The 10,976-nt window shown below is 40.3% G+C and overlaps 2 protein-coding genes across 3 annotated transcripts; one reads left to right on the top strand and one right to left on the bottom strand.

Moving 5' to 3' along the window:
* Positions 1 to 881: 881 nt before the first annotated feature.
* On the bottom strand, positions 882 to 2,409 carry LOC120415473 (cytochrome b5 domain-containing protein 1). 2 transcript variants are annotated; one of them, XR_008212080.1, is made up of 4 exons: positions 2,177 to 2,409; positions 1,750 to 2,094; positions 1,260 to 1,598; positions 882 to 1,095 (listed from the first exon to the last, which is right to left on the bottom strand). XR_008212080.1 is itself a non-coding variant. In XM_039577034.2 (3 exons), exons 1-3 carry the CDS (start codon positions 2,336 to 2,338, stop codon positions 1,332 to 1,334), a joined length of 774 nt encoding a protein of 257 aa, XP_039432968.1. In that variant the 5' UTR covers positions 2,339 to 2,408; the 3' UTR covers positions 1,111 to 1,331. The 2 variants fall into 2 exon arrangements, 1 of the variants encoding a protein (XP_039432968.1); XM_039577034.2 differs by lacking the exon at positions 882 to 1,095 and having other exon boundaries at positions 1,111 to 1,598; positions 2,177 to 2,408.
* A 3,434-nt stretch (positions 2,410 to 5,843) lies between these two features.
* LOC120415487 (protein MEMO1) lies at positions 5,844 to 10,972 on the top strand. The gene is made up of 7 exons (XM_039577054.1): positions 5,844 to 6,002; positions 6,087 to 6,368; positions 9,184 to 9,265; positions 9,355 to 9,423; positions 9,495 to 9,719; positions 9,833 to 10,157; positions 10,224 to 10,972. The coding sequence occupies exons 2-7, from the start codon at positions 6,320 to 6,322 to the stop codon at positions 10,353 to 10,355; spliced, it is 882 nt and encodes a 293-aa protein (XP_039432988.1). The 5' UTR covers positions 5,844 to 6,002; positions 6,087 to 6,319; the 3' UTR covers positions 10,356 to 10,972.
* The last annotated feature ends 4 nt before the right edge of the window (positions 10,973 to 10,976 follow it).

Genomic DNA, 10,976 nt, shown 5'->3' with positions numbered 1-10,976 from the left:
GGCTAAGGGACCATCCATAAACCACGTGGACACTTTGTTGGAATTCTCAACCATCTCCCCATCAACTTCCATACAAAAACAAACTTTTTTGTATGGAGGGTGTACAACGGATTTTTTTGTGGTGTACTCCTTGTTTCTACATTTGGAAGTTCAAGCTTGAAATTTGAAATATGGTTTGTAATTTCATCTAATTCACCTAACTATAAATCCTTATCATTAGAATAGCTTCATTTAACAAAAGAATACAATTGGGGCTGTTTTTAATTATGTTCAATAAACTAAATTTTATTCGTTTGCTTCACAGCCGACTCAAGACGGTTTCAAAATCACCCAAATAGCAAAATTTTAATATTTGTTTTAGGAGCCATTGATTTCCAAAAAAGCATAATCCTATTATAAATGGCAAAGAAATGTGAAGAACAGCAAAAAAGTAGAGAATGTATTCAGCATATATTTGTCCATGTTGGTCCATATGGTCCATATATGTGGGTCTCGTGGCGCAGGGGTAGCGGCTTCGGCTGCCGATCCCGATGATGCTATGAGACGCGGGTTCGATTCCCGCCTTATCCACTGAGCTTCTATCGGATGGTGAAGTAAAACGTCGGTCCCGGTTTCTCCTGTCTCGTCAGAGGCGCTGGAGCAGAAATCCCACGTTAGAGGAAGGCCATGCCCCAGGGGGCGTAGTGCCAATAGTTTCGTTTGTCCATGTTCAATCAGATTGGGATGCTTTTTATTAAAAAAAAAAAATCTTTTTATTTCTCATACTACAAGTGATACCGTAGTTTTTTGCCCCTCCATATTTATTTTTTTAATTTGAATCTGAAAAATAAAAGAAAAATAACAAAAATATGAACTATTGGAGTTTGTAAATTTGATTTAATTTAACATAAATATTAACTAATTGCCTCGCAGATTTCCTTAATTTCGGTACAAATTTATTCCACTCGACCATCGAAAGCTCGTTCATCACCCGATTAAGCCACCACCCACCGAAAAAAAGAAACTGGGTCCGCAACAGTAATTCTTGCTCCCCCGGTTGACGTCTGCGGTGGCGTGAGAACGCATTCCACACCCACATCCGATTTCGCGCTGAAACTAAAACAAAGGTCGTCTGAAGGAATTTGAGGAATTTCTATTATATTTTAATTTCAAGACGATTTTCCCCTCTTTTTCTTTTCTTTGGTAGTTCACACAGAGAAGCTCAACACGAAGAAAGGGGTTCACTTTCCCGGCCGGGTCTGCTGGGGTCGGCAAATTGCCAAGTGGTCTTTTGTTTTCGGGGACTTCTTCTTCAAGTCACGGGGAAATTGTTTCATTTAACCGCACGGTGGTCAACTTCCGGCAGAACATGTTGCCACCTGCGTCGACGATGGATACGTGCCATTGTTAGCTTCTGTTGTGGGTGAAACCGCCGACGACGCACTGGTGATGGTGGGCTGGCCATGGCTGTCACCACCACCGGTTTGGTCGTGGTCGAGGCGCATTCCCTCCGGAATCTGGTAGAAGATCCAAACGAGCGGCGCCGGTGGGTAGCGGTCGTAAACGATGCCATTCTCCGTCAGCGTCTTATCAAGTCGTAAATCTGCGGCCGCGTCACTCTGGAATGCACGCGTGGGGGTGAAAGAAGTGGTGCAATGATGAATTTGGACCATTGTTTAATTAAGTGCACTTTGCTTATAAAAATACTCTAAATTCTTCTTTAATTTTGATAATTGTTGAAAACATCAACTTTCAGTCCAATCAACTAACCATATCGATATTACTCCTCCACCGGTAGTTTGTGGCATTGCCGTTGAATCGGAGAAACTTGCGCTGAATCATTGCGATCGTATCTTCTTCGCAAACCACCAGTTCTTGCACCTTGAACGTCAAGCTGTTGCGCACCCGAAGTGGCCGCGCCCGGGCCGTAATCCTCCCGATCCGCAAGCTTCGATCGTTCCACCAGTACTCTCCGGTGGCACGGTTCTTCACCTTGACCGGCGCGAACACCGGCACCTTGACACCATCCTTGCTAATCCTGTAAAGTGGCCGACCGCCGTCGGTGAAGAATCCGCTTAAATCCTTGCCGGCAAAGGCAAGCAGCAGTTGATGAATCTACCCCGGAGGAGATGGGAATCAGAGGATAGGCAAATTACGGAGACCATTTATCATCGGCAGTCGAAGCGGAGCCACGAACCTTTTTTGGAGAGCTTGGGCGACTGCCGGTGCCACCACCGCCGCCGTACAAAGCCGTAATGTCGAAGACGTTCCCACGGATGACAACCCACGCACTGTCGATTTGGTTGTGCATGACGACCTCATCTTGGAGGAAGAATTTTTCGCGACGATCGAAAGGCATTCCAAATTCTACAGGATCGAGTGTCGTTTTACACAAGGTTTTTGACAACGTTATAAAATGAATTCATGGAGTCATGGCAAACTGAATCTGCTACAAAACTTGTATTTACAAAACATTATATTAAAAAAAAAAATATTTATTTAAGTAGACAGTATTTATTTAGTGTAAGAATTTTGGGACAAATTTTAGCAGCAGTTCAAGTCTGGAGTTTTTTTTTTGACCCTTTTTTTACCCTTTCAAAAAAACTCCAGAAGTTACAAATTTAAACGTCATGGCACAAATTATTTATTTGAAAATAAAAACGTTATGGCCTATCTACAATCACTTAACTTAGAAAATTTCACTTAGCTTAGGAGTTTGAATCAATGGAAATGAATCTGATCTTCTACAATGAAAAGGAATAAAATTAGAAACTTGACGTATGGTTTGGAAAATTTCAAAATCTACGGTAAGTTGACGTTTCCATATCAAAGGTAAACAAACAACTGCATAGCAACGTATATCAGCCCAGCAAATTTTCTAAGTTGATTGTGGATGACGGCCGTAAGTTGTGTACATTTTCTAAGTTTTACTTTACTTAACTATTCTAAGCTAAGTGATTGTAGATAGGCCATTACTTAATCCACCTTTATGTGGTTGGTGCCTTCCTCGCATTCATAAATTGAATACACTACACAGCCTCAAGAAAGTGTATAAATAACACTTATTTTTATCAAAATATCTGAGATCCGGCGAAAAAATGTGTCAAAAACACTAAAGTGCTAATAACTTTTGATAGGGTTGACAGATTTTCAATATTTTGGGCTCGTTGGAAAGGTCTTATGATTACCTATCCAACGATGGGTCGCATGATAGATCCGGACAACTTTTTCATCAAAATGTTTGAGATCCGGCCTCAAAAAGTGTATAAATAACACTTAAGTGCTCATAACTTTTGATGGGGTTCTTCAATTTTTTCAACGCGTTGGAAAGATCTTTCAAATACCTTTCTAAAAATGTATAGCATTACAGGTTTTCTTACAAAAACCACCCTTTTTACAATCTTCCGGAGTTTAGCTAAAATCCTTTTTTTAGCATAACTTTTGAAGTACTATTCTAAACTTCATAATATTAACTAGGGACCAAAACGGTCCAAATCGGTTAAGCCAGTCCGGAGATAATCGTGTGCACGGACTCACATCCAGACACACGCACAGACATTTGTTCAGAATTTGATTCTGAGTCGATATGTATACGTGAAGGTGGGTCTACGAGGTCGAATAAAGAAGTTCATTTTTCGAGTGATTTTATAGCCTTTCCTCACTGAGGTGAGGAAGGCAAAAGAGTTGTATTTGATTTCCTTTGGAACATTTTGAAGAATTTCTGTCAATTGAACCTATCATAATCATTCAACTATTTCAGTTTGAGTGAGATTTTAGAATTTTAGTCTTCCAAAATATGATAAAAAAGCAGCTTATCTTAAACATCACATTCATCAAAAGTAGAATCTTTAAAATCAGTGCAATAAAATGATGTATACTTTCGTAATTTTTAGCAACAGGGAAATTCGAGTATTTTAGAAAAGTTTACTAAAAACTTCATTAATAACATGTTTTATATTTGTTGATAATTGCAAACCATAATAGAACGCTGCAAAATGCTAAGTAAATTTTATTTCAATATGTATTTTATTTGTAACCAATTAAATTAAAAATTAAAGTAATAAAATATTGATAAATGTTTTCTTATAAAATACAAGATAAACCCAAGGCTAAACCAGACAAACTTCGTCTTGTCTTTTTTCCGTTTGTTGGCGTTTTTAGCTTGTTTGCCACCTGATATCAAAATACGATTTTACGCAACTTTTCCCATACAATCTGCAGATTTTCCCGAATCGGTTCCAGACTGGCCAAAGTTGTTAAAGTTTATTGTTGCCGATATTGAAGCGGGAGTAAATACACGTGGTACGAAATATTTGCAAAAAAATACAAATTTGCTATGCAAAGATTCTGAATTCGACTAAATAATATCAGGATTACTCGAAATGATCATTTTCTAGTTAAAAGAAGGTTTGCAATTAAATATTTCAGCCGCTTCTCACCGACGTGGTAGCTGTCTGACATATGGCGTCGCGGTGTTCATCAAGCTTTCATAGCATGCTTAGGAAAATTTGATGCTTTTTGAGGGAAAACCGTTGATTCCGGAGACATCGGATTGTTTGCCGATGCGCCAGGTGTAGGGACAACGAATCCACATGCTCTCTTCGGGAAAAGTGTTCTCCAGACCATTCTCCATAGGCCTGACCATACCAGAAGTTGGCGCGTGATTTTCCCGGACCTGTAGGAGCGTTTGAACAAAAAGTTCCAATTTCCCATAGTAATTCCCATATAAACTTTAACCCTGATGCGCGCAGCCAGTTTACAACCAAATGAGCTGATATTTGGCAAGAAAGTCCCTATGGGAACCATACTAAAACTTGATCCGAGAACTTTTTGAAAAGCGTACCCACCCTAGTGCGCACCCTACTTTGTACACACTTTGACACTTGTGACACTTGTATGAAATGCCAAAACACGCGACTTCCCGAAGGTTAGCTAAATAACTTGACAGATTGCGCATTGTGCGCGAGAGTGCGCTAGCGAGCGAGAACAAAGAGCGAGAAAACAGCGAGTAGCGCGCGGCTGCCATGGTAAAAGAGAGAATGATGATTGTCAAATCTGTTTTGTGATTGATTTGTGTGGAATAAGACGTGTTGATATGCAAAATATCTGTGTTTTTATTATGAAAGAAAGTCCCCGATTACTCTGTGGTCATTAGACAGTAGTCAGACAACTTTAGACAGTAGACTAAGACAGTGAACAGTAGTCAGTAGACAATAGACAGTAATCGGTGGACAGTAGACAGTGAACAGTAGGCAATAGGCAGTAGACATTGGACGGTTACCAGTTTTATGTAAACAGTATTCAGTAGACAGTAATTCAGAAGACAGTGATTAGTAGTAGAGAACCTGGAGCTTATAAGAGAACGGCCATCTCAAACCAAAAGTACCAATCGAAGCATAAGCTCCAGGTTCTCTAGTTAGTAGACATTAGACAGCAAACGGTGGACAGTAGTTGACAGTTAACAGTAGTCAGTAGACAATGGTAGACAGTATTCAGTAAAGAGTTGGCAGTTGCGACCCGCTACAGTTTATATGGAATTCCAATAAGAATGTTACAGAAAAATCGGGCATCGGCTCCAGACTGTTAATATCCAGAAAATAGTCAAGTCCGAGTATTTACACATGCAAAATATGGGACATATTGTTATTTAATGAAAACACAAAGATCGTTAAATCACATTGTGCACCTGAATGCTCATAAACTGTTTAATTAAATCTTATTAGAAACTTGCCGCCAATCGGATTTTGTCCCATTAAAGTTGACGTTTGCCGAGCGATTCATACTTTTTTCACTGGGTTTCTTCCAAACGTCAAAAACGTCTGATGCGCAAGCGAAACAACCATCGCATACCTCGATCATCATCATCATCACTCTTCGTTTCTCATTTCTGTTGTTGAGTTTGGGTGCAGCAGCAGTCATTTTCCTGTCGTCCAAACATTGTCTGTCCTTTGTGCGTACTTTTCGGGCGTGGAAAGCTGGAAAAAGTGCCACTTTCCACTGTTTTCCACCTTCTACACGCGTAGGTAAGGAAGTTTTGTAAAGAAATTGTATTTAATCAAATTAAATTCACGTTAAAATATTCATCTTTTGTTCGATTTCTGAACCAGAACGAGAGAGAGAGCGAGACAACAGCTGATTGAACCTGGCGAGAGGGAACGCGACGGAAAATCTATCATTGACTTTCGTCGTCATTGGGCAAAAGTAAAACAGAAAGAAAGTTTTTCAGTGGTTCAGTGCATCTCGTAGACCTGCAGACAACAACGACGGCGACGGAGATTTTCCTCTGCTGAACGCACCCAAACAAGTCCAAAACAGGAAATAATCCATCCCCAGGCGAAAGATGACTTATCGGGAGGCTTCTCACGCCGGAAGTTGGTACACCGACTCAGGTAGGACACGTTTCGGGGTCATTTTTTTATGACAGGTTTTGTTTGTTGCTCATATTTCGATGTTTAATTGCCTTCCAGGAAGCTGTCCGAGGGGGCAGTTTTTTGGGAAGACAACATTCTTGTTCGCCTTGTCTCTCTCTTTCTCTTTTATGCCCCTTATATTTTCATTTTTGGGGCAGTGTTGGCAGACTTATGGGATTTTGCTGATTTTTTTAACATTCCGTACTCAAAGTCAACCCACTTCAATGAATCATCTTTGCGGTAAACTTTACGCAGTAGGCCTGGCCGCTTCAACGTGTAAACAGCGGTCCGGAACCGAAATCTAGCGTGACAAAATTGATAGTGGCCACACGTTAAGATTTAGAGCTTTGATGTCTTCGGGACAAATGAACAGGGTCAATAGGGGCATATTTTGGTATGGTGGACATTATTTTGACAGGATGACGAGATAGCGCTTCGGTGTCTTCAAAAAAAGTTGTAAGGAACGCCAGAGAACAAAGTTCTTTTGTCAAACGGGAAGTTTTTAGAGCCAGTTGTGCTGTGACTTAGGTTTAGGTTTTTTTATTTATCAATTCACGCTTACATCATAGCGAGTTGATGTTTTGTAGACATTTGTAGAGATCATCAAAACAACCATTCATGTTGCAAAAGAGTAAAAGTAGGCCGTTTCAAACGAAAGTTAGAGCCAAAACACGAAATAAAGACGTCATTTTGGAGTTTAACCCATTGCTTTTGATAGAATAGACCAAAATTCGTTTTTTAAGTACAAAAATGTTCATTTTGACAAGCTCTACAATTGTCTACAAGGGCTCAAAAATGTACAATGATATGAAAAAAAACGAGTTTTAATTAAATTATTTCTAGTGTCAACAGAATTCATTCCTGAAATAACGTCATGATTCGAATTCCCGGACGCTTCGAAACCCGGACACTTCAACTTGTTTTATCAATTATTTTGATATAAGTTCGCATTACGAATGTCAAAACTGTGTTATTTCATAAATTCTAACATCAACTTTCATTTAAAGTTTGTTTGAACGCTGTAGTTAATGCCAAAACAATAAAATAAAATTATAAGATTACAAAAAATGCGAAACATTTCAACGGAAATATTTCATAGGCGTCCGAAGCACCGGGAAAGCAAAGCAGAAATTTGTGGTTTTGATTTCCTTAAATTCTAGCAAATTTTTATATAAAATATCGATTGTTTTGATGTTAACAGCTTATTTGAGACCTAAAGAATGCCATTCACTAACATTTCAGTCCAAATTTGTACGATTCATAAGCAAAATCGAGTGTCCGGAATTCGAAGCAAAAGTGTCCGGATTTCGAATCAGCCTTTAACAGTGTCCGGGATTCGAAACACAACAAGTCATTTTAATTTTCAAATTCTGATGAAAAATGGTTAGAAATGACATATTTTGCATGCATTCTCTTAAAACTGACTGTTTATACTAAAACCTGATGATATTTCTACATTTCCAACTTATTACATGATTTTTTGCCAGCTATAACAAAAATAATATGGTACTAAGTGTCCGGATTTCGAATCATGACGTTATTTCCAAGAATATTTTAGTCAAGACTTGTTACTTCTTTTTTTTGTAGAGCTTGTCCAAATTAACATTTTATTTAAAAAAACGAACTTTTTTCACTTCTATCAAAAAATATAGACAAAAAAAATAAAAAATGCTAATTTTCAAATTAAGATAAAATGAGTTCTAATCTAATCTAATCTAATCAGACCCTAGCGCAGCCAATCTTTCGAAGGGATCCTTAGGATAGATGACGCCTAGCACTCTTCTTGTCATTCATCAACATTTGTAGTGCGCCATTGCATCGGAATGCATTGAAACATCACAAGCGTTAAAGCGGCCAGGCCTACTGCGTAAAGCCGTATCGCAGAAATTATCCGTAATTGGGTTGAGTTTGAGCACTGAGTGTTCGAACAACAACACAATTCCGAATCGACAGGGGAGGAAGAAGCGTGGGGACACACCACCATACGCTCCGAGATTTGGTTGTCCGAGATGTTTTCTGCAAATCAACTCTAGAATGTTTACTTTTGGAAGCTTCCAACAGCGAGGTCAAACTGCATTAACTTTTTTAGTTACTAACGCTTTAAATTGACGTCTTTTCGGCTGTAACTTTCGTGTGCTATCAAATTTGTTACGCTAGATTTAGGTTTCGGACTACTGTGCACTGGCTGAACCAATTATACACTCAACCCCCGGTGGTTGGTCACTTTTTCGTTTGACACTTTTTTAGTTTGCACCCTGTTGGTTGGTCAAAGTCAAACTAAAAAGTGACGGACTATCACTTTTTACACGGCGCTCACGCACACTATCGAAACAAACGCTCAGTAGTGTGAGTGAACTCCGTGTAAAAGGGGTGTCAAACTAAAAAGTGACCGCGTTCGTTTGACAACAGTTGGTGTCAAACCATCGGGGGTTGAGTGTAATCTATTAGTCTCATTAGATCCGTCCAGGGGTTCCATAAGTCCCTATTCTAATTTCTGCCGATCTAAATTGCTTTTGGACGCGTTTACGATTCCCGCCTTATCGTCCTGGAGCTTTTCGTTCAATGTTTGTCCTGTTTAATATTAGTGTGTTCAGTCTGCAAAGACGATAAGATTGTCTTTTAAAATCAATTTTCCTAAAATGAAAATATTGTTAACTTTGCTGACAGTTCCCCTGGACCCAGTTTTTTCGCCTTTTTCTTCTCCCGTGTTGTCGCCAGATTTCTAAAGCAAATCAAAATAATAGCAAACAAAATAAATTACACAGAGTTTCATTCCTTCTTTTTCTTTCAACAGGTTCCGAACTCAACCGACAACTGTCCAAATGGCTGGATGACTCCGATCTGACCTTTGGGCCGGCTCGCGCCATTATCGCCCCGTAATTATTTCGTCCACCATAATGGAGCTTTCAAGGGCGCCAATTTATCCTTGCTCTAAATGTCTTTTTTCTCTTTCTCTTCACAACAGACACGCAGGATATCGCTACTGCGGCGCTTGTGGAGCCTGGGCGTACCGACAAATTAGTCCGGCCGTTGTGTAAGTAGAGCTTTTCCGAAATGATGTGTAGAATTTAAGTTGATTTGAGTGTTTGTTTACTTTGTTTTTAGGAAGCGCGTCTTCATCCTGGGACCCTCCCACCATGTCCGCCTGTCGCGTTGTGCCCTGTCGGCGGCCCAGTTCTGTCGTACGCCGCTGTACGACCTCAAGGTTGACCAACAGGTCAACGCCGAGCTGGAGGCCACCGGACACTTCAAGTGGATGGACCAAAAGACTGACGAGGACGAGCACAGCATCGAGATGCACCTTCCCTACGTGGCCAAAGTGATGGAAGAGTAAGTGTTGTCGGGAGGGGGGATCTGACTGTATTACGGGTGGGATCAACCAGAAAACAATCGTGTATTGCTCGTTGGGTCAGCAACCAGAAATAAGTTACCGTTTCGTTCAGCTTCCGTGACCAGTTCACCATTGTGCCAATCATGGTCGGCTCGATCAGCAACGACTGGGAGGAAACGTACGGCAAGATCCTGGCGCCGTACCTGGCCGACCCGCAGAATCTCTTCGTCATCTCGTCCGACTTTTGCCACTGGGGCGCCCGCTTCCGGTACACGTACTACGAGGAGTCGCACGGCCCGATCTACAAGTGGATCGAGGTGCTGGACAAGATGGGCATGGATCTGATCGAGACACTGAAGCCGGAGAGCTTCGCCGAGTATCTGCGAAAGTACAACAACACAATTTGCGGCCGCCATCCGATCGGGGTGTTGCTACAGGTACCGGATTGATGGGTGGATAAACTCCTCAGCAAATTTAACCTAACTTTCGGTCCATGTTTTTAGTCCGTCGAGGAGCTGAAGCGGCGCGGCTACCGGATGAGCTTCAAATTTCTCAAGTACGACCAAAGCAATCAGTGCTGTGATAAGAAAGACTCCAGCGTTAGCTATGCCTCAGGTTCGCTGATTTTCGAGTAAAACCTCAACGAGTTTCTGGAACCGCGCTGCTTGATGTGCAACCTATTTGAATGTCCAAACTAAATATTTGCGTAAGACAACTGGACGGATAGAGAGAGTTTATAAGATTCCATGCAAACAAATGAGAATCAGCTGGATAGCGGAAGCAAGCGCGGGGATGTACTGATGTTATGCAACAAATACCACATTATTAAAGAGATACGGTAATCGAGAGAATTTTAATATATAAAATTTATACATTTTTTGTGACTCATCAAACTTATTGTTAGTAATTTACCCCATTCGTGAGCATTCTAAATTTCGGAATTCAATTCTATTGGTTAGTAGGCCTCATTTTGATCATCCAAAACCTCCACATACTGTTTCTCTTCTCATTTAAAATCATACAAAGCGAACAGAGATCTATAAGAGTCAACCTGAACAATTGCGAATGTACTTTTTGTTTTGTTAAGCAGTAGCATTTCTTGTTTTTTTGTCGTACAGTCAACGAATTGTCATACGATATAGTTTGTCTTTCTTCTCAATACACCTAGTTAAGGCATTAAGTTCAAATTGTGTAATACAACCATAAACTTTATTCGTTTGAGTGAATATAATGAAGCTTTAGCAGAAATGGATTCC

This window comes from Culex pipiens, chromosome 2, assembly GCF_016801865.2.
Source record: "Culex pipiens pallens isolate TS chromosome 2, TS_CPP_V2, whole genome shotgun sequence".
Lineage (NCBI taxonomy): Eukaryota > Metazoa > Arthropoda > Insecta > Diptera > Culicidae > Culex > Culex pipiens.
The sequence above is the reverse complement of the archived record's forward strand: the minus strand, read 5'-3'. Positions and strand labels throughout refer to the sequence as shown.

Excerpts from the sequence above, each read along its gene's own strand:
- LOC120415473 (XM_039577034.2), bottom strand. The coding sequence starts at position 2,338 with ATGCCTTTCGATCGTCGCGAAAAATTCTTCCTCCAAGATGAGGTCGTC. Across the intron at positions 2,095-2,176 it reads GCCCAAGCTCTCCAAAAAAG|ATTCATCAACTGCTGCTTGC; the intron begins GTTCGTGGCTCC and ends CCTCCGGGGTAG. Across the intron at positions 1,599-1,749 it reads GGAGGAGTAATATCGATATG|AGTGACGCGGCCGCAGATTT; the intron begins GTTAGTTGATTG and ends CGTGCATTCCAG.
- LOC120415487 (XM_039577054.1), top strand. The coding sequence starts at position 6,320 with ATGACTTATCGGGAGGCTTCTCACGCCGGAAGTTGGTACACCGACTCA. Across the intron at positions 6,369-9,183 it reads AAGTTGGTACACCGACTCAG|GTTCCGAACTCAACCGACAA; the intron begins GTAGGACACGTT and ends TTCTTTCAACAG. Across the intron at positions 9,266-9,354 it reads GCTCGCGCCATTATCGCCCC|ACACGCAGGATATCGCTACT; the intron begins GTAATTATTTCG and ends TCTTCACAACAG.